This window comes from Ailuropoda melanoleuca, chromosome 2, assembly GCF_002007445.2.
Source record: "Ailuropoda melanoleuca isolate Jingjing chromosome 2, ASM200744v2, whole genome shotgun sequence".
In the NCBI taxonomy this organism is placed as follows: Eukaryota; Metazoa; Chordata; class Mammalia; order Carnivora; family Ursidae; genus Ailuropoda; species Ailuropoda melanoleuca.
Window position 1 is genome coordinate 55,968,374 of NC_048219.1, and position 23,360 is coordinate 55,991,733.

Genomic DNA, 23,360 nt, shown 5'->3' on the forward strand with positions numbered 1-23,360 from the left:
AGTTATGAAGTATAAGAAACAAATTACCATTCCCGGTCAGAATATAATAGAAAAGTTAATATTTGCACAGCACCATGATAAAACAGAGTAGAGGGGCGCCTGGGTGGTGCAGTCGTTAAGCGTCTGCCTTCGGCTCAGGGTATGGTCCTGGCGTTCTGGGATCGAGCCCCACATCAGGCTCCTCCTCCACTGGGAGCCTGCTTCTTCCTCTCCCACTCCCCCTGCTTGTGTTCCCTCTCTCGCTGGCTGTCTCTATCTCTGTCGAATAAATAAATAAATAAAATCTTAAAAAAAAAAACAGTAGAGAAATCAAAATTGCCTTTTAAATCTATCTCAACTCAAACCCTACATCTTTGTTGAAGTAATTGAAGGGTACATATATAAATGTCAAAACTATTAAAATAAAGGTGTGCATGAATATCCCACCCCGAGAGAAATGCATAATGAAAACGTAGAAGAATCACTAGAAACTGAAGTACTTTCCAAATATTTGCCTTGTCAAATGGATTTCCATTAATAAATTGCTGAATGTTTAGTTAAATGATAGAATATCTCAGAAAAAGCATAATATATATCTAATACCCTGCTTGGGCAAAACTCACTTTGAAGCTGCGTGTTTCATAGATACAACCCAAGACCTCATGCTAAAAAAAAAAAAAGAAAAAAAGAATCACTAAATGTTTATAGACCTTTCTAAGCAATATTAAAACATTGCATGCTTTTTATGTATTTGGGTCTGCTTCATTCCAGAAGGAATGGAAGGTGAGTTCTCTCCTCCACGTCTTTGTATTCGACTGTCAGCTGCAATGTATTGAATTCCAGCCATGAGTTAAGTACTGTGCTTCCTAATACTGCACATGCTTTCATTCATTTGCCAGGTATTTATAAAGTGCTTATTTTATGCTAGGCCCGGGGGTGCAATGGTGTGTAAAACAGATGTTAATGATTGTGACAATCCTCCAAACTGGGAATTTTCATTACCATTTTATGATTAAGGAAACCAAGACTGAGAGGGGTTAATGTAATTTGTAAAGAGTAACTCCTTAGGGGTGCCTGGGTGGTTCAGTTGGTTGAGCGTCTGCCTTTGACTCAGAGTCCTGGGACTGAGCCTCATGTTGGGCTCCCTGCTCATTGGGGGACCTGTTTCTCCCCCTTCTCCCCCTCCACCCTCCCCATGCTCCTGCAGTCTCTCTCTCCCTCTCTAATAAATAAATGAAGTCTTAAAAAAAAAAAAGAGTAACTTATTAAACGCTCCACTCTTACTTTTTAAATTAATGAGAAAAAGATCATGAGGATCTTACTGTTTTTATCCAGTTGATAGTAAGGGTATCACTCTATCTTTTAAAAGTGTGGTTTTTTCCTTATTCACTTCCAAAAAGTTTATTAAGGTGTAATTGACATACAGTAAAACGTAATGTTGTTTTCAACACAGGGCTATTCCATATACATATACATATAAATGCACGTGTACCTATACATATCCATGCCTTTGTATGGACGTGTGCTTTTATTTGCTTGGGTAAATACCTAAGAATGGGATGATTAAATCATATGGCAGGTGTATGCTTAACTTTTTAAGAAACTGCCAGAGTGTTTTACAAAGTGGTTATACCATTTTACATTCCAACAAACAGTGCAGGAGAGTTCCAGTTTTTCCACATCCTCATGAACAGACAGTATGGCTAGTCTTTTTAACTGAACTATTCTAAAACGGGTATAGCAGTATCTCATTTACATTTACCCTAATGACTAAAGATGTTGAGCATATTTGCATGTATTTTTTTGCCACTCATATACATATATCTTTTTTGGTGAAGTGTCCTTATCTTTTACCCATTTTTTAGTTGTGCTGTTTGTTTTCTTATTATCGAGTGTTCAGAGCTCTTAACATATTCTGCATACTAGTCCTTTATCAGATATATGATTTGCAAATATTTTCTTCCACCCTGTGATTTACACTCTGTTAAAATATTAAGTGCCATTCTCCTAACACTGTCTTCTGAAAGCAGAAGTTTTTAATTTTGAGGAAGTCTAGTTCATCAGTTCTTTTGTGGGTCTTGATTTTGGTTATGAATGTAACCGAAGGTTGGGCTCTTTTTTTCCTAGGAGTTTTATAGTTTTATAACTAAGTTTGTGATCTTCATTGAGATGATTTTTTTTTCTATGCACAAATTATGGATCAGAGTTCATTTGTGTGTGATGTTCCAGTTGAAAACATTATCCTTTCTCCACTGGATTGCTTTTGCACCTTTGTCAAAAATCACTTGTCCAAATATGTTAGAGTCTATTTCTGAACTCTCTATTGTGTTCTATTGATCTGTGTCTGTCTTTACACCAATACCACACTGTCTTGATTACTGTAACTTTATAATTAGTCTTGAAATTAATGCTCGTCCTTCAACTGTTTTCTTTTTCCAAAGTAGTTTTTGACCATTCTAGGTTTCTTGCTCTCATGTGCATTTTGGATCTTTTGTCTTGCATAAGCCTGCTCTGACTTGGATTGGTAAATCAGTATTACAAGAATTTGGTGTCTGCAATATAGAGTCCTTTAAGTCATTAGTACAGTATATCTCCCCATCTACTTAGATCGTTAATTTCTCAGTGATGTTCTATAGTTTTCAGTGTACAGGGCTTTCACTTCTTTTGACAGATTTGTCTCTAAGTCTTTCACATTTTTTTGGTGCTCTAGTAAATGGTACTTTCAAATTTTTAATTTCTGATTGTTCATTACTAGAATATAAAAATACAATTGATTTTTGAGTATTGATTTTGTATCCTACAATCTTCCTAAAATCATATTAGTTATAGTGGCTTATTTGTAGATTTATTTGGGTTCTCTATATAGATGATAATGTCGTCTGTAAATAAGGACAGTTTTACTTCTTTTCTGATCTGTATGATTTTTTTCTCATACCTGATTACACTGGCTAGAAACCTCAGGATGCAAAGTGGTTAGAGAGCATTCTTGTTTTATTCCAGATCTTAGGAAGAAAGCACTTAGTCTTTCACCATTAAGTATGATGTTAGCTGTAGGGTTTTCAGAGAGCCCTTTCTCAGGTTGAAGAAATTTCCTTTTATATACCAATTAATGTTGGATTTTGTCAAAAGATTTTCTGCCTTTTTGGAGATGATCATATGCTTTTTTTTCTTTTTAAACGTATTAATATGGTGAATTACTTTGATTAATATCTGAATGTTAAACTAGCCCTGGATTCCTGGGATAAACCCCACTTGGTTGTGATTTAGTAATTATAATCCCTTAATTTTTTTTAAAGATTTTATTTATTTATTTGACAGAAAGAGAGATAGCCAGTGAGAGAGGGAACACAAGCAGGGGGAGCGGGAGAGGAAGAAGCAGGCTCCCAGAGGAGGAGCCTGATGTGGGGCTCGATCCCAGAATGCCGGGATCACGCCTTGAGTCGAAGGCAGACACTTAACAAATGAGCCACCCAGGTGCCCCATAATCCCTTAATTTTTTTAAAGAACAATTTTTACACTATTATCTCTATACTTATATCTGTGTTTTTCAAAACACGTATTAAACTCTTGCAGAGTGCTAGGCTCTGAGGATATAGCTATGAAAGCATAATTCTCTGCTTCCATGGAGCTTACCTTCCAGTGTGATAGATACGTATCTATATCCACTTAAGGAAGGACCTATCTAAAATGAATCTTGAAGCATGACCCAAATGTCATCAAACAGGAATACTCCCCATCAAATGAATGTTCTCTTTCCAGATGAAGTCATTTTGTGGATATTTCTTAGAGAAAGGTGTACTGGATAAATCAGTTCATAAAGGGAACGGACAGATAATTTTTTAGATTCTCAGCTGAGACGGTGGTTGGTTATGTCCCTTTACGTGTGTTCAGAAGTCTGTGTTGCAGGCAATTCCACAAGTTCTGGAGAAAATTAAATTTCACTTGGTAATCTCAATGGACCTTGCTAACACACACCTCTTATCACCAAAGGCAGTTACTGTGTTCATGACCTGCCTCTTGTGTAGATGGCCAGCTCTCAGAACTTTACCTGAGATCTCATTATTGTATTTTAAATCTCCTTAGGACACACTGCCAGCTATGCGCCTACTCTGGCCAGACTTGAACCTATTGACTAGAATACACTCCTCTGCTTCTTGACCACATGTTGTTTATTGACCCTGTATTGGTTCTTCGACCCTCCACCAGGAATCCCAAGTTCTCGCTATTCCACCCTCAAGCTCTCTTGAGACCGCCCTGCGGCTCACGGTCTGGTGCTGTGTTGCCACCTAGTGGCTGTAGGCCGCGTGGCTCTCACCGGCCGTGTTAGATCCGGAATAGTCCGTGCCCTTCTGGGCGCTCACTTCGGATGTTCTTTTTGCTTATTCTGTTGAGGAAGACTTTGTTCTAAATATTTTTGGAATTCCTATTTTGGAATTGCCTTCAGAGCCTCCGTTATATTCTTCTGAGCACTGTGGCATAGTAGTTGAGAATGCGGATTCTGGAGTTACGGTTTAAATCCCAAAGCCACCATTTATTATTTGACCAGGTCAAATTACTATACCACTCTGTGCCTTCCCTTTTTAATAAACCTGTTTGAAAAGAGAGAGGTGAAGATAAGGGAAGTAAACAATGAAGGTAACTACCTCATGGAGTATTGTAGAGATAAACCGAGTTAATACATAGACAGCTCTACGAACAGCTCTTTGTCGCCCTTGAAGAATTAGTGCTTAACCACCAGGGGAGTTCCTGCGAGGACTGAGTGAAACGGCGCATGCGGAGCGCACAGTCGGTACCGGCCACACAGTCTCGATAGTAAGCATTCAGGAAATGTTAGCTGCTGTTGGCTTCCCAGACCCTGCCGCTGGAAATCCGTGGATGGATTCCGTGAGGATGATGCGGAGGTTAATAAAGATGCAGGATATTCCAGTCCAGCCCGAGTAAACACAGTAGGTGATCACATTGCTCTCTGGCCTCATTCTCTTGAACTCCACCACAGTAAACACTATCAACTAAGCCCCTTTTCTCAGAGCTCCTGCTTGGCTTTTGGGGTTTTCCTGATACTTCTTCAGTTTCTCTCCTCGGACTTCTTTGCCTGCTGCCTTCTCATCATGAATGTACCTCAGACTCTAACATGAGCGGTGTGCTTTCCTCCTTACTCACCCCTTTCGATAACTTGGTCCACTCTTACTCTGTTGAGAATCCTCCACCTCGCCGCTCGCTGTCTCCTGGGTTTGAACCCAACCTATTCCCTCCAGGTCAGTGTGTTCCGAACAGAACTTGAGTCGTCCCTGTTTCTCTCTTCAGGGCCCTACATCCAGCCTCTCACTAGGATAACTAGGTCTTCCTTTACAGTGCATCTCACATTTGCCTCTTCGTGTCACCTGTGCTGACCCCTGATCAGGCTCTTGGCTCCCCTAGTTAGACCAGAGGGCTTCAAACTCTTCCATCTTGCAACTTTCAGGAAACATTTTTGAGCACATATTCCCAATGAGCATGTATTTATCTACAAATTATATGCATGTTTTATTCTATTAAATATACTCTACTAATACTAATATATTAACGTATGTTATTTGAAAAGAGAAAAACAGACATTGAAATGAGAGTGAAGAATTTGACATAAATAATATCTTTTAGTAAGAACAATGTGGGGGTGCCTGGATGGTTCAGATGGTTAAGCCTCTGCCTTAGGCTCAGGTCATGATTTCCAGGTTCTGGGAGTCGGCTTCTCCCACTCCCTCTGCCTTTCCCCCCTGCTTGTGCTCTCTCTGTCTCTCTCTCTCAAATGAATAAATAAAATCTTAACAAAAACAAACAAACAATGTGATTAAATGTACCTAGTTATTTCTTGAAATGTTGATTGACACTTTGCAATACAGCTATTTAAAAGTCTGGATTCATGTTTGGCTTACTTAAATATTGTTTGTGATGTCTTACTTATTGGGAAAGGATCTACAGGCCCAAAGCCTGTAATCTCTAATAAAGGAAGTGCCGGTTGATTGTACCAACAAAAATCACAATTGTTTGGGTTTTTTAAAGATTTTATTTACTTATTTGACAGAGAGAGAGAGAGCATAAGCAGAAGGAGCAGCAGGCAGAGGGAAAGGGAAAAGCAGGTTCCCTGCTGAGCAAGGAGCCTGATGAGGGCCTGGACCCCAGGATCCTGGGATCATGACCTGAGCCAAAGGCAGATGCTTAACTGACTGAGCCACCCAGATGCCCCTCATAATTGTTTTTTTGCTTTGTCCATAATTATGCTATATTTTTTAAATGGAATGTATATTTTTAGTAGACCTGAGGTTTTTTTCTATTTTGGTTTTTGTTTTTACGTTTGTTTATTGGTTTTTATGTTTGTTTTCCCATGGGTGATATAACCTAGATGATGATATATTGAAATGTGCTGAATAGAGTTCCCAGAAATTTAATATCACATTTTTTAAAACTAGCAAGTAACCTGGGAATATGCCCAAGATAATATTTTTAAGAAAACAGAAAAGCAGGATACAAAGCTAAAAGACCCAATTAAAAGAAAAAAAAGAAAATATATATTCACAGAAATGTAATTACAGGGAAATATTTTAATAGTAGTTATCTCTGAGAAATATGATAATGGATAATTTTTGTTATTTTCCTCATGCTTTTCTCTATTTTCCAAAGCTTCAGTAAATAACACTTATAAATTTTAGCTCATAAAAAGATTTTTGTTTTAAAACAAAATGACATCGGATACTTTTAAAAACAAAGAATTTCCAGATGGTGTTTGAATTTTAGCTCCCAGATTAACTATGCTCTGTTTGCATGTATAGTTACAAGCTAGTATATAGTACGATCACTGATGTTCTTAAAGTAATAAACCTGAGCTCATCAGAAAACTTTAAATTATGTTCTATGCATTGCTATGTTTATGAAAAACAAGTAATACATTTTAGATGGCTCTATTTTTTTAGAAGTTAGATCGCTTTTGACACTTAAATGGCTCGTCTTGAATTATCTGAAAAATTTCCAGATGATGCTAACTGAATAAAAATGACATGAGTTTCTATTTAGAGTCTTATTGAGAATATCAAGAGTAGTGTAATCTGGAGGATATATTTCATGTCCAATTTTTACTGTAAATAATTCTGAAATGATATAAATAATGTAGAACTGGTTTTTAAACTGTGTGCCATGCAACTTTTTAGAGCCCCTGAAAGTAGGTAGAGGGGTGTCTCCCTTCCCACCAGGAAACACTTTAATCATAGCAATGCAGGTTTTGATCAATTTTACATTCAAGGGTTCCTGCATATGCTTTGGTTTGAAAAAAAAAAAAGTGTTCTGCTAAATTAGAAATCTAAAGATGGTTACACTTAGTGCCTACCACACTGGGGAGGGAATGGGGCAGATGTGCACAGCAAGGGACAGAAAAAATAAACTAACCATATTTTAAAAGGTCTTTCACTGTAAATATGTACTTCTTCTATTCACACTCCTCTGAAAGACAAAATATTAGCGCAGAGCAAAGCAGTGAAGGCAGGAGAGATGAACCCATACCACAATCTGGAAGGTGGGTTGGCCAATCATCTCAAGCCAATAGAGGACTTCTGCACAAAATTCTTTGTGGGAACAGAGGTGAGTTAGAATTATCTGCTCTTTTATACATACGTTATATAGAGTCTTCATGTATATGTGTATATATATACACACATATACAGAGAGAGTCTTCATTATATATATTCTTGATTTCAGCCTTATTGAGACATAATTGACATATAAAATTGTACGGTATTTAAAGTGTACATCATGGTGATTTCACGTATGTATATATTGTGAAAGGGTTCCCCCATCTAATTAAGTAACACATCCATCACCTCACATATTTATCTTTGTGCCTGTGTGTGTGTGATAACATTTAAGTTATATTCTCTCAGCAAATTTCAATTATACGATATAGTGTTATACTGTAGTCACCATGCTTTACATTCTATCCTCAGAACTCACTAATCTTACAATTGAAAGTCTGTACCCTTTTACCAGCCTCTTCCTATTTCTCCCACCCCCACCCCCACTTCGGCAACCACTTTTCTATTCCATTTCATTACAACCTCTACATTTGCTTTATGAAGGCTTATAATATTTATACCATTCCCGTATTTTAACATACTTATTTGCATTGGATTTTATTATCTTGATGCTTCATAGATTCACATTTAAAATGTTCCTGATGAATGTGAAAAAAAATCTATAAAATTCAGTATGACCCTCTTTACTAATGATTTATTGATCGACCTGAAAATATTTATTGAATACCCACACCATATAGAAGAAACCACACTAAGTATTAGAGATCTACTGAGAAAGTATACTGCTTTGTTAGCTAGCAAAATGTAGTAGCAAAACTCACTCAATTCGAAAGATAAATCACAACGGGATGTAATAATGATAATGGCTGCCATTTTTTGGCACCTACTATAATAACCAAAGTGAGCTTACATTTATTGAACATTTTCTATATAACAGGGTCTGTGCCAGGTATTTGTTCCAAATTATATTTCATTTAATACTAATAATCTTGTAGGGATTAATCTTCACTTTGCAGATGAAGAAATGAGGCTCAGAACTTTATCTATAGTCATACAGAGACAGAGATGCTCTTTTCATTCATTACACTATTTCCCTGAAATAAAGGGTCTTCCCCTCAAGCCATGCCACCATAGGAAGACGTCAGAGCTTGGTCTCACTGGAATGCACTCTGCATTCACACTTTAGTATTATGAGGGTATTAGTTGATTACACCAGTTGTCAAGAGCATGTTGACCACCAGGCACAGCACTAAGCCCTGGATCACACACAAATCCACAGCCCAGTCCCCGTCCATAGGGCACTCACTGCTTAGTTAAGGAGCAGAAACATTAACAGCATTATCCATGCCAACGCCCATCCAGAAGCCATGGGGACAGGACAGGGGAGGTTTGGGGAAGGCAGACTGTTAGCTGGCTGGACTTTGGAGGTTGAGGTGGTATCTGAAAGATCAGAGTACAATTCCCAGCAGAAGTAACAGCCTGAACAATACTTTGGAATTACGGAAGCCTGGGATTTGCCTGGAGATAATGGAATCATTTGTACAAGAGAGAGTGCTATACCTTGAGTGCTAGGATGCAATCCAACCAAAGAGCCTTTCTGCCATGTTAGGGAATTTGAATTACATTTGGTAAGCAATGAGGCACTTATCAACAGATACTTGTTTTATAACTTGGGCTTCTAATTTTTTTTTAAGATTTTATTTATTTGATAGAGAGAGAGCCAGCCAGCGAGAGAGGGAACACAAGCAGGGGGAGTGGGAGAGGAAGAAGCAGGCTCCCAGCGGAGGAGCCTGATGCAGGGCTCAATCCCAGAATGCCGGGATCACGCCCTGAGCCAAAGGCAGACGCTTAATGACTGAGCCACCCAGGCGCCCCTCTAATTTTTTTTTTAATTCTGGAAAAATATAAATAGTAAGTTACCATCTTAACAAATTTGAAGTGTATAATTCAGTGCTACTAGATACATCCATGTGGTTGAGCAACACTCACAGTCATCTATCTCCAGAACGTTTTCATCATTTCAAACTGAAATTCTGTACCCGTTAAAACAATAATTCACCATGGAGCGCCTGGGTGGCGCAGTCGTTAAGCGTCTGCCCCACATCAGGCTTCTCTGCTGGGAGCCTGCTTCTTCCTCTCCCACTCCCCCTGCTTGTGTTCCCTCTCTCGCTGCCTCTCTCTCTGTCAAATAAATAAATAAAAATCTTAAAAACAAAACCAAAAAAACCCCCAATAACTCACCATTCCCTGCTGCCCTCAGCCCATGGCAAGCACCATTCTTCTGTCTCTGTGAATTTGACTAGCCTAGGTATCTCATGTATGTAGAATAATATATTTGTCTCTGCGCACACCAGAGTTTTTAAAGTGGGGATGGGGGTGGTGGTGGTGACAGCTTTAGAAAGATAAATGACCACAAGATCTTAAAACAGAAATGAAACTATGACTCCCTGTACTTAAACTTTTCAGTGACAACTCAAACATGAATAAAATCCAAACTCTTCACACCGTGGCCTACAAGATTCTGCGTAATTTGGCTCTTTTCTATCTCTCTACTTCATCTGCACCAATCTCCCTCTCTCCTTCCAGCTGCTCTGATTTTTCTCCTTCTTTTTCTACCCCAAACTCTTTCCTGCCTTTCGAGCCCTTGCTCTCCTTGGAATTAACTTCATCCATCATTCATCAGATATTTATTGAGCATTTACTAAATGCCAGGCACTGTTTGGGTCCAGGGAATAGAGCAATGAACAAACAGACAAAATTCCCTCCCTCATGGGCTGACATTTCAGTGGAATGCTCTTCTACCAACACCTGACATGGCTCATCTGCCCCTTATGGTTAGAGTGAATAAGGGAGACCTCTCTGGGTTCTAGACTGGCTAGTGCAGGGATGAAGCAGGAGGGAGTAGAGCCAGGTAGGTGGACAGGCAAGGCAGGCAGTGATTTCATGTGGGCCAACCCAGAGATGAAGAGGGCGTGAGCAGTGGGGCCAAAAATGTCAACACAGGGGAGGAGGAGGATGGAGAAGGACATGAAGGTTCCCAGCTAGGTGGCAGCTGATAGAACGGTCACTCGATGTGTATTTATGAACCTGGTTCAAGCTACTTCTGTTTGAGTTGTTTCTGTTCGGGGTTGCACATATCTGCTGTGAGACCCAGGAGATATTAGTGATGCTTACAGGACTCTGGCGGAGGCTGGTCACATACAGAAAGTTCCTAACAGCAGTGGCAAACACCGTGTGCTCACTCAGTGGTAAGTGTGGGTGAGGCACCACAGCCAACAGGCAAGATGTGTGCACTGGACATGGGCCGGTCTGTCTGTTCCCTTGGACTCTGGGTACCATGAGTGGAGAGCGGATGGAGGGCTTGTCCTCTGACTCTGAATTTCCAACACTATACACTGTCCTTGTTTGTTACGTGTGTTCATGGATGAAAGCACAGATGAGTGAATGAGTGGGCGCCGGCCAGGTGTTTTCCCCTGTTCTCTCCCTCGCCTACACATCCCAAGCCATCCTCCCAGGCCTCTCAACTCCACTTTTTATACACCCTTCTCTGTGTTTTCCTTTTATTACCCAGAGAGAAAAACATTGGAATTAGGAGCCTGCAGCTGGGTGACCCTGAATAAGTCATTTAACCTCTCTCTCTCTGTTTTCTCTATTAGATGGGTCGTGGGACTAAAGTTTTTCTCTAAATCTCTCCCACCTCTGCTGCTCATGGGTTCTGTGTCTTTTCCCTGTGTGTGGCTGTTTCTGTCCCTTTACTCCGGGTCCCCCTGCCTTTGCCTCTCCTTAAAATGGCCATAAGGATAGTGAGAATAAATATAACTAGTTATGTTATTTAAATGGAACTTTGTTTCCTGTTCCCAACTTTAAAGGTAATGATACCATATTATCAATTTACATTCCCCTTTTCTCTCTTACTCCACAAATATTTTTAAGTACTGACTTTGTATCATGCTGAGAACAAATCACTGAAGAAGTCAGACCAGATCCCTTCCTGGAGCTTTCGGTCCACTGGGACAATTTCCTGTTAACAAAAGCTTTATAAACCCAGCAGTTGGAACTTGTGTACATAGATTATCTCCATAAATGCCTGTGTTTTCCATAGTACATAGTTTATGTACTATGTGTACATAAAAATTCAACAAATTCACTTTTTTTGTTCAATATAAAATCAAGTAATCATTTTGAGCCTCCCCCCGCCACCACTGTATCAAGTTATCATTTGACTGAGTTAACCTGTTGCTCTGTGCTTGTTACATGCATCTGAGGTCTTCAGTCCTTTAAGTTGTCATTGTACTCATCAGAAACCTGTAATATTTTTAGGAAGGTGGAGTGATATACACAGATTGGAAAATGGAAAGAGACCCGGAAACTGGCCGACTGATGAGTAAGTTTTGATGATTGTTATGAGTAAGTTATTCTTTTTTTTTTTTTTAAGATTTTGTCTATTTATTTGAGATAGAGAGAGGAGAATGAGTGGGGGGGAGGAGCAGAGAGAGAGAGAAAAGAGACTCTCCCGCCGAGCAGAGAGGAGCAGGCAGGGAACACAACATGGGACTTGATCCCAGGACCCCGAGATCATGACCTGAGCTGCAGACACTTAAACGACTAAGCCATCCAGGTGCCCCTAAGCTATTCCTTTTTACAAAGTGCTGAGTAACCCTGGCCTTGCTGATGGGAGGAAAGGCACTTAATTAAGGTCCTGTCTCTGCACTTACTCAAAGTGAGGGCCTCAAACAGTAGCACTTGGGATCCTGTTAGAAATGCAGAACCTTGGACCCTACCAGAGGCCTGCTGTATCAGAATATGGATTTCTAATAAGATTTACCTGGTGATTTGTTTTCACCCCCCCCCCAAATTTGAGGAGGACTGATCTATTGATGCTTAAAAGACGAGGACAGTTGGACAATTAAATTAAAAAAAATGTGTTTCAATAATTCAACAACTTGATAGCTCATCAATATGAAAAATATTAATCAATGTGAAATTATAAGCTAAATTTACAATGATTTTGACAGCATCAGAACGGTACGGAAAAGTAGCTGCAGGCCCCTCCTCTTGGGCTGGGGCTGGTGGTGCCCAGAGTGTTGGCAGCTGAGCAGCGGGATGGGGACCACACCCAGGTGGGAGTGGGAATCAAGAGTTCAGGCTCCCTAATCAGCTAAACTCCCTGTCAAAGCTTGGAAACCTGGGGGTTCACTACAATTACAGCTGCTTACTTTAAAGCTTTGGATTTGATCGTGGCATGAAAATGTATTTGAGCCATGTTTCACAATGTGGAATGACCGGAAGCACAGGAAGAGGCAGCTGCTGGGACTGGTTGCATACCATGGAGCAGTAAGATGGGGCAGCCAAGCTAGGTTTGCAGAAAGGGATCTGATCTTAGGACAAGCAGGCACGGGAGTGACTGATCGGGGTCAGAGGTCAGAGATACAGCCTGCAGGGGACCCTGCTGGGTCTCAGGTCTCTGCCTCAAACTTCACACCCTCCAATTCTATCTTCTGAGTTTGGCTCTGCAGACTGGAGTCTGCCTTAGACCCAGGAAGGCGTGCTTCTCAGCATTGCCTCCAGGGCAGCCATATTAATCTGGAAATGAAAGCACTCTGACCAGAGACCCAAATGTATGTTATTGATAAGAGTGGGGCATTGAGAGAGAATTAGATGTGATCCAAAGAAAGGTCAAGTGCTTGCAGAAATGAGACTGATTTTCCACTTTACATTCATTTCAAATTCCAGGATTTAAAAGTTGAACTCAGGGGCGCCTGGGTGGCACAGCGGTTAAGTGTCTGCCTTCGGCTCAGGGCGTGATCCCGGCATTCTGGGATCGAGCCCCACGTCAGGGTCCTCTGCTAAGAGCCTGCTTCTTTCTCTCCCACTCCCCCTGCTGTGTTCCCTCTCTCGCTGGCTGTCTCTATCTCTAATAAATAAATAAAATCTTTAAAAAAAAATAAAAATAAAAAAATAAAAGTTGAACTCAAAATTATATATTAGATATAATGAATTACATTCAGCTACTTTTATGCTTATTCATGTATCTGTGTATTCAATAATTCTTGAGTATTAATTGTGCGTGTACTGCATGCACATGGCAGCCGTCTCCACTGTACTGCTGGGACACAAGTTGAGACCCTGATCCCATGACTTGGTTACACTGGTTCTTTCCAGTCTCAGAATTTCTTGGGGCCTTACCATGATGCCAGCTTCCTAAACTGCTTTTGAGGCAGACCCTGACAAACAAGTTTAGTTACTTATTTTAAATTTTATTCCATTTATAGAATAACCAATGACAATAAACTTAAAAACCAAGAGCTTTATGATTCAAATTCACTAATGTTGTGGGGGTTTTTTGTTTTGTTTTGTTTTGTTTTTGAGAGAGAGAGAGAGAGAGAGAGAGCGTGCGTGTGTGAGAGCAACAGAGCATAAGCAGGGGGTGGAGATAGGCAGAAGAAAGGGGAGAAAGAGAATCTTAAGGAGGCTTCATGCCTAGCGTGGAGCCCAACATGGAACTTGATCTCAAGATCCTGAGATCATGACCTGAGCCAAAATCAAGAGTTGGATACTTAACTGACTGAGCCACCATGTGACCCTTGTTTTTTCTTACTTTCAATCATTCATCAAATCATTATTGAGAATCTCTTCTGTGCCAGGCACTAGGGATATAAAGACGAACAAGATATTATCCTCCCCCGTAGGAGTTCCATGATCTATTAGAAAAGTCAAACACATAAACAAATGAAGACATTACCCTCAGTTAGTGCTATGGCTAGAAGCAGAAACAAAGTGACATGGGAAACCTGGAAGGGACCAACTCTCTTGAGTTATTAAGAAAGGGCCCTACTGAAGAGAGATACAGTCGAGCTGGGTCTTGAAGAATGGATTGCAATTTTCCAATTGGAGAAAGACATGCCAGATAGAAGGAATAATAATGCAAAAACATGGAAACCTAAAAGAGCAGTGGACAATTAAGAAACAAGGAGATCTACTAGCCAAAGCATAGCAATAGAGAGGGCAGCAGGAGAGGTGCCAGGAAGGACAACTGGGTCCAAAGGACTAAGAGCCTGAAGTGCCTACTAAGCTTTGAACCTTATCCTAGTGCCACCGGTATAATCAGAATATCACTCTGGCAGGAGAGTAGGGGCTGGATTACTTTATTGGTGGCACTTACAATGGAAGTAGGATGACCACTTTCAAGGGTCTAGATGAGAGATGGAGAGGACTAAGTATAGGCATGGTGATAGGGATGTACAGCAGAGGAAATGTGAGAGAGACTTAGGCAGTCAGCATGCCAGGACTTCGTAACAAATGGGACGTAGGTTGGTAAAGAAGAAGAAATGTTGTTTTTAATTTCTTGGCATTTGGTTCATTGCAAAAAAAGGAGGGGGGAAACAGTTGTAACCACTTACTAAAAGGATACTTTATTTTTTTTTCTAGTGAAATACTGGACTTTATTTTTTTTAATATGGTTTTTTTAATGATTTTTTATTATATTATGTTAATCACCATACAGTACATCCCCAGCTTCCGATGTAAAGCTCGATAATTCATTAGTTGCATANGATGCTTCATTAGTTGCGTATAACACCCAGTGCACCATGCAATACGTGCCCTCCTTACTACCCATCACCAGTCTATCCCATTCCCCCACCCCCTCCCCTCTGAAGTCTTCAGTTTGTTTCTCATAGTCCATAGTCTCTCATGTTTCATTCCCCCTTCTGATTACCCCCCTTTTCTTTATCCCTTTCTTCCCCTACCGATCCCTAGTTCTTATGTTCCATAGATAAGAGAAATCATATGATAATTGTCTAAAAGGATACTTTAAAATCATCATAGTACTTTAAAATACTTTAAAATCATCAGTCAAGCATTCTGTAACATGGAAAGCCAAACACTGTTATTCCCATTGGCTAATGGCTGAAGTTCAGAAAAAGTCAATGTTTAACCCTCTAAACTATGCACTGCTTGCCCTAATTACATCCATGAACTGGCAGTGTTTTCCTTGAGAGCTACCGGTCTAATGTTTTCCATAAACACCAGGGAGTGTACCTGAGTAAAGATGAGGTGATTACTGGGATGCAATCGTTCTTGATTTCCTAGGGACCCCATATTCTTATCAACAACAAGGCAGGAAGGAGAATTTCCTCTTCTAAGAAAAAGCTGCGGAAAGACAGTACCCTGAATGAGATATCTGTGATAAAGAAGGCTAAATCAAACAAAATTTCCAGAGGATCTAAGTGACAAGCCAAGCAATGCAGGCTGAATGATGACAATTGACATAATTATTCCATGTACTCTACTCACAAATCAGCACATGCCATGCACCGTGCGCTTGTCCAAGTACTTTCCATGGATTAGCTCATTTAATCCTCACAGCAGCCCTAGGGGGAAGCTACCAGCATTGCCAGGGTTTGAATTTGAGCAGTCTGTACTCTTAATCACACCGCTATACTGAATCCGGCATTAGATAATGATTCCGGAAACTACTTCTTTGTTTATTGTAACTTTCTCATAGCAACCTGGCTTGTGGGCTCTGGTACTCCATTTAATAACTTAAGGACAGCTCTATCCATTGCTAGAGGGAACTAGAGGTCCCTAAAAGGACTAAAGGAAGGAAAAGATATGGGCTGAGAACATTTAACATGTTATTTTAAAGTATAAATCTTGGTGGTAGTTGATCTTGTTATCGCTGGTAATCATTACCTTCTGCAGAGGGCTTCCAGACTCGTGGATGGCCCTGCTCACGAGAGTGAGGTGATGTCTAGGAAGCCCCACTATAGAAGGTGAAAACCAGGCTCTGAGAAACAAGAGCGGCAACAAGAAGAAAGCTGCTGGTTTCCAGGGCTTTCCTGACTTACGGAATCTTCCAGATTGCTTCAAGATGGCCTTAGAAGTATGTCTCTTATGCTATCTTTTGGATAGGACTTCAGTTGGAGGAAAATTCGTCTTTTTTTAAAAAAAAAAATCCAGGAAAGCTACATTTAAATTTTTTATTTTTACTTTTTATAAAATTTTTAAATTTGGTAAAATATACATGAATGTGAAATGTACCATCTTAACCATTTTTAAGTGTATAATCCTGTACTATTAAGTACATTCACATGTCGTGCAACCCATCTCCAGTCCTGTTTCCATTTTGCAAAACTGAAACTCTGTACCCATTAAACACTAGCTCCCTGTTCCCCTCTACTCTCAGCATCTGGCAACCACTATTTACTTTTTATCTCTCTGAATGTAACTACTGTAGATACCTCATGTAAGTGGAATCATACAGTATTTGTCTTTTTGTGATGGATTTCTTTCCCTTAACATCATATCCTCAAGTTTCACCCATGTTGGAGCGTATGTCTGAATTTCCTTCCTTTCAAAGGATGAATAAAATTCCATCGGATGTATATATCATATTTTGTTTATTCCCTCATCTATTGATAAACACTTGGGTTGCTTCCAAATACTGCTGCTATGAATATGGGTGGACAAGTATCTCTTTGAAACTCTACTTTATGAGTTATTTGCAAGGTTTAGTAGGTGGGGATTTTTTTTCTGCTTAATATTCCATGAGGGTTCTGAGAGGGGAGGAAAAGAAATCCAGCTTTCACACAGCTATCAATATGATGGGATTCACAGTAAGTTCATGGTTTGGATATAAGGTAGCCAGGCATCATGGTTTGGACAAGATAGGACATATCTTTATGGCCATCCCTGACGTGGGTGTGGGCAGCAAGGAGTAGGGAGCAGCCAGCTCTGCAGCCAGGTCTTGGGGAGAGAAGACCCAAGCAATGGTGGGGTAGACAGCCTAGAGGAAAAGGAGGACATGCAGGCTGGAGCAGAGACTAAAAAGAACTCTTGATCTTAACATCCAGACCTGCCTCCCCGTAGTCTTCCCAGTTGCAATAAATGGAAACTCCATGAGTCAGCTCCTCCTACCAGAAACCTATCATTCTCAACCCTGCTATTCACGCCATCTGTAAGTCTTGCCAGTTCCAGCTTGCAAATATTTCTCGATCATCTACTTTTGTCCATTGTACCTTCCATCCAGCTACCATGCTTTCTTCCCAGAACTACCACCTATGGTGTCTCCTCTTCTCTTTTACCTCTCTCTAATTCATTCTCTTCACAGCAGTCAGATTGTCTTCTGGGCCTAAAGGACTTGTTGAAACACATCATGTGGGGAATATAATCTAAACTCGTTTCCTACAAGGCCCTGTGTGGCCTGGACCCTCCTGGTCCCCATCTGTATCATATGTCTCATGCTGGGATTACCAGACTTCAGTCTTACTGCCTTCCTCAAATTTATAAAGGCACTAAGCATTCTCTCCACAGGACTTCGGTGTGTATTGTTCCTTCTGTCTGGAATACTCCTCCGCATCAAAATCTTCCCACACCAAAGTGCTATTTAGGACTAAATGACGCATCTTCAGAGAAGCCTTTTCTGACCATTCGGTCTGAATTATGGGTGTATCTTGTTACTCTTTCTTGTAATTTTTTTCCACCATAACACTTTTAACATTTATTATATACTTTGGGAGTTGTTTATTGGATACTGGATATTGTTTATTGAGTATCTGTCTTTCCCATTAGATTGTAAGCTCCATGAGGGCAGGATCATGTTCATTTATTAACCATTGTTTACCCAGCCAGCTATAGTACCTACAGATACATATAAGAAATCCACAAATATTTTTTGACCATTAATGAGTGAATGAATAAGAACATGAAGTATTCCTTTGAACTGGAAAAATGGCCTTGATGGAAATTCCCGGGACTTTCCATAAAAAAAAGAAGAGCTGTCCCTTGACAGATTCATTTACCCCAACTGACCTCTTGTCGTCTATGCTCAGATCCCATTAATCATGACCTATCCATCCACTGGAATTCTGCCCATTCTTCATGCAGGAATATAAACATTATTATTAAAGATGAAATGGCTTTTTCCATCCCAACAGCAAAGAAGCCAGTGAGCCTTTATACTGTCCATGATGGAGCTGTCCACACTGTTCAGAGGTCACCTTTTTACCAGGACATTATCCTCACCATTGGGGGATGGAACGTGGCCATCTGGAAAGAAGGTGTTATGGTGAGTTGCCTGAGAAATGCAGGAGTGAGCGTGTGGTCCTTTGTTGAGAGAAAGACAATGGGAACAACAGACTGTTCTGACATAACAGTGCCTTGGGGACACTTTTTAGAGAAATTAGAACAGATGGCTTGGGTTCCAGCTTGTCAGCAGACTGTAAACCTTTTGAAAACACAACCATTTGCCTTTCTTCCCTGAGGGAAGGAAACAATTTACAAGTCTCTAGCTCTCTAAGACCCAACAGTCTTTTCTTCAAAATATGTATTGTGGGCAGTTAATTTGCTTTATGTTTTTTTCTCCCCTTCAAATATATGATGGGATGCTGGTTACTATGAAGTCCAAGGAGAAGCACTGGGTCTGTCACCTTTGCTTCTGCAGCAGGAATATGTCTACAGGTTCAGAAAGTGGAAGTAAGAAAGCTAAGGGGTCCATTGCCAAGAGACCAGAGATATTCATGGACCGCAGTGAGGCAGGGCCAGGACTCTGGCAGTCAGGATTAGGAGAGGGCCTCGTTCCAGGCAAATAGAAGCTAAACTGCCAAAAACTGGAAAGACTAATAAAATCCAGTGAAGCAAGGGTGTGGGGATATCAGCATGACAGTTCCCATTGGTGTGCAATTTAAGATGATCAAAATCTGAAATATATATCTGTTTCATAATTGTAATACATACATTCTTTGAAAAAATAATATGTAATGTGTATATTCATATATACATATAACATTTATATGAATATATATTCTTTGAATAAAGTGAATAAAAATATACATATATTCTTCAATAAAGAATATATATATATATATATATATTCTTTGACCTAACACTTTCACTTCTGGGACTCTAACTTACACAAATACTGTGAATTTACATAGAGTTTGTCACTGAAACAATTGGAAACTACTTAAAGTGTCCACCCACAAAAGGACTTCTACTTTATACCAATGTACTTCAGTATGTCCAATTTTTTTTTTTACAGTGAATAAGTAGCAGTTTCATTCTTAAAGAAAAAGAAAATTAGGCAAGATTGTCCATAGACTATTCGGGGGCCAAGAACCTGGCTACCCACAGAAATGGAAGGAGCTGGGCAAGGTGGGCAAGAACAGGATAAGGAGTCCACGAATGTGAGATAGTCTTCATTCCCCACAGGGAAGTTTCTTAGGCATGTTTCAGAGGGTAGGAAACAGCTCCGCAGTTTAGTTTAGTCTCGGCAGCTGTAAGTAGATAAATGAGTACCTCTGCTCATCAGGCGGAGCATGACACATTCTGATCTGTTCTCTCTCTATTCAAACCTCCCAAAGAGGGCAAATTATCCCCATGGTAAAGAAAAGGAAAGCTGATCTTATAATGCTTTGCTGATCTAAAATCCCTTCCAAACAATATTTACAAGTCATTGGATACAGCTCACAGCTGGAATTGATTTTTATTTGCTTTTTTCCCTGGCTGCCAGAGTTGGCTCCATGGGAAATAGACACCTGACAGCAAAATAAAGGTATTAGCAAAATTTCCTTATAACCTTTACTTATCTAACATCCACCAATCTCCAGCTCGACTGGAAGGTTTGATCTTTTCTAAAAAGCAACTAAAATAAGAAAAAAAATGTTATAAAAAAACACGCAGGAAAGAAAAGAGTTGGCATTGTATAAAATCCTACAAGAAGAAGAATTAAGACTTCAGAGTGGGCATATTGTGCTGGTCCATGATCATAGCCATCTGAGTTGTGCTTAAAGAAAATCATTACGAATACACCTCAGGTAATAACGAAAGTTTTCATGTGTCCTTTTAAAAATTTGTTTAAAGACTGGACCCCTCCTTCAGTCATCCTGTGCACCAAAAAGGTATACTGCAGGCCACTGGTCCCTGACAAGGCCTGGAGTTTTCTATATTGGCCGAGAAGATGGATACGTCGACATCTGGGACCTTCTGGAGAAAACTCATGAGCCGTCCCTGTCACAAAACATCTGCATAACTATGATCACCTACATCAAACCCTGGACCTTCTCTGGTGTGTTAATTTTAATTAAATGACCTAAGTTACTTTGCTTTTTGGGGGTAACTCAAGAACATTTTGACATTCATCTGGAAAGTCTCTGATATTGTTTTCTCTAGTTTTGCCCATCCCATCCCATCCTTTCTCTTCCCTTCCTTTCCCTTCCTTCTTGCACTCAAACTTCAGATACAACCTGAGTTTCTCTCATTATTTTCTCTATCGACAATTATTTCTGAGGCATGGTTAGTGTGACAAGCAGAGGCTGATTTTGAACCAACCACACAATGAAAAGCATCCTTCTCATCTTCTCCAGGTGAGATAGGGTGATCCCTCAATCTTTGGTACTTTTTGCTGCTTCTTTCCAAAGACAGTAATTCTTGTATCTTTAATTTTTCATTATGTCACAAACTTTCAATAATCTATAATTTTTGTGGTTTTTCCCTGGACAATATCAAGCAATTCTTTTCATGAGATCAAATGATCATTTATCTATTTAAACTTTTAACTTTTGAACTACTTATGGGGAAAAAAACAATGTATAACAAAGCAAGCAGAAACTCAAGGATGTGTCCTTGGAAAAGTAATTTATATCCTTTGTCCCGATTTCTCTGTTTTACTCAAGCACTACTTTCTACATAAACCCAGTATATTTGCCTCTTTTAAAAGAAGTTTCCCTTTGTTTCCAGAGATATGCAGGCATAAAAATGTCTTTCTATCCTTTTTTCTCTCAGAAACATTGTGTTTAGAAATTCAGTCTTCCGAATTTCTAGAATGTCACAGTCTGGCTACAGCTTAACCTTATATGTCACCACGTGTGGGTTTTTTTTTTTTTCCATCTTTGCTATAAAACATTGCTTTTGTATACATCCAGGGATTATAAGTCTAGGATTTAACAATTTAAACCAAACCTTCTAAAAATGAAAAAAAGAAAAAAACCCATAAGATAAGGTAGAAAATTAAAGCTTTTAAACACATTTGTGTTTTATATCCATTTTTAATGATCAAAAGAAGTGATCTGTTTTTATACTAAAAACTGATTCTGGCTATATCTTTAAAATTCATCTGGATAATGGTATTCTTCAGCCCTTACTGAGTCTTTGGTGAAAACTGGCTTCATGATTTTTCTTTGAAAATCTTTCCCTGTATTAGCCCCATTTTCTTCTCAAGTCTGCCCAGTGGCCCAGCCACACAGAGGCTCAACCTCAGTTAGGAGCCATCCTCCTTAAACGAGCACTAAGAAGACAAGATTTGAGGTGGGCAGGGTGGCTAACAAAGGCTCAGGGTCTTGGCTTTCATTTCATCAACTGGAAAAAATGATTTTTATGTATTAGCTAATATCGCCCTCAGTCATGAATGTCTGATGAAGATGCCAAGATTATCGTAACCACAGCAGGTCTTTTGGGAAACCACAAAACAAAAACACATTTCATATTTAACCTCCAGGATGACTTTCTGTTTCTTCCCCCCCATTTTTTGGATCTTTCAGCTAAGCAGCAATTTATAGCCATAGCTGATTATTATGGAACACTGCATATATTGGAAATTCCTTGGACGTTAAGTCACCCTTCCACCAATGAGGTAAGTAACTTTTGGCTCTGAGAATTTTTTTTTAATGTTTTTTTATTATACTATGTTAGTCACCATACAGTACATCCCCGGTTTCCAATGTAAAGTTCGATGATTCATTAGTTGCGTATAACACCCAGTGCACCATGCAATACGTGCCCTCCTTACTACCCATCACCAGTCTATCCCATTCCCCCACCCTCTCCCCTCTGAGGCCCTCAGTTTGTTTCTCATAGTCCGTAGTCTCTCATGTTTGATTCTCCCTTCTGATTACCCCCCCTTTCTTTATCCCTTTCTTCCCCTACCGATCCTCCTAGTTCTTATGTTCCATAGATGAGAAGAAATCATATGATAATTGTCTTTCTCTGCTTGACTTATTTCACTTAGCATTATCTCCTCCAGTGCCGTCCATGTTGCAGCAAATGTTGAGAATTCGTTCTTTCTGATAGCTGAGTAATATTCCATTGTATATATGGACCACAGCTTCTTAATCCAGTCATCTGTTGAAGGGCATCTCGGCTCCTTCCATGATTTGGCTATTGTGGACAATGCAGCTATGAACATTGGGGTGCATATGGCCCTTCTCTTTACTACGTCTGTATCTTTGGGGTAAACACCCAGTAGTGCAATGGCTGGGTCATAGGGTAGTTCAATTTTTAACTTTTTAAGGGACCTCCACACTGTTTTCCAGAGTGGCTGTACCAACTTGCATTCCCACCAACAATGTAGGAGGGATCCCCTTTCTCCACATCCTCTCCAACAATTGTTGTTTCTTGCCTTGTCTATCTTTGCCATTCTAACTGGCGTAAGGTGGTATCTCAGTGTGGTTTTGATTTGAATTTCCCTGATGGCTAATGATTTTGAACATTTTTTCATGTGTCTGTTAGCCATTTGTATGTCTTCATTGGAAAAGTGTCTGTTCATATCTTCTGCCCATTTTATGATTTGTTTATTTGTTTCTCGTGTATTGAGTTTGAGAAGTTCTTTGTAGATCTTGGATACCAGTCCTTTATCTGTGGTGTCCTTTGCAAATATATTCTCCCATTCCGTGGGCTGTCTCTTAGTTTTTTTGACTGTTTCCTTGGCTGTGCAGAAGCTCTTTATCCTGATAAAGTCCCATAAGTTCATTTTATCTTTTATTTCTCTTGCCTTTGGAGATGTGTCGTGAAAAAGGTTGCTCTGGCCGATGTCATAGAAGTTGTTGC

The 23,360-nt window shown here is 39.8% G+C and overlaps 1 protein-coding gene across 1 annotated transcript in view; it reads left to right on the top strand.

The window, feature by feature from the left end:
• Positions 1–23,360, top strand: part of DNAI3 (dynein axonemal intermediate chain 3) — a 75,928-nt gene that overhangs the window by 45,639 nt on the left and 6,929 nt on the right. Inside the window, exons 17-21 of the mRNA XM_011225218.3 lie at positions 7,457–7,587; positions 11,859–11,922; positions 18,476–18,606; positions 20,400–20,604; positions 22,076–22,167. Of these exons, the coding sequence (XP_011223520.1) occupies positions 7,457–7,587; positions 11,859–11,922; positions 18,476–18,606; positions 20,400–20,604; positions 22,076–22,167 (623 nt within the window). The remainder of the gene's footprint in view (positions 1–7,456; positions 7,588–11,858; positions 11,923–18,475; positions 18,607–20,399; positions 20,605–22,075; positions 22,168–23,360) is intronic.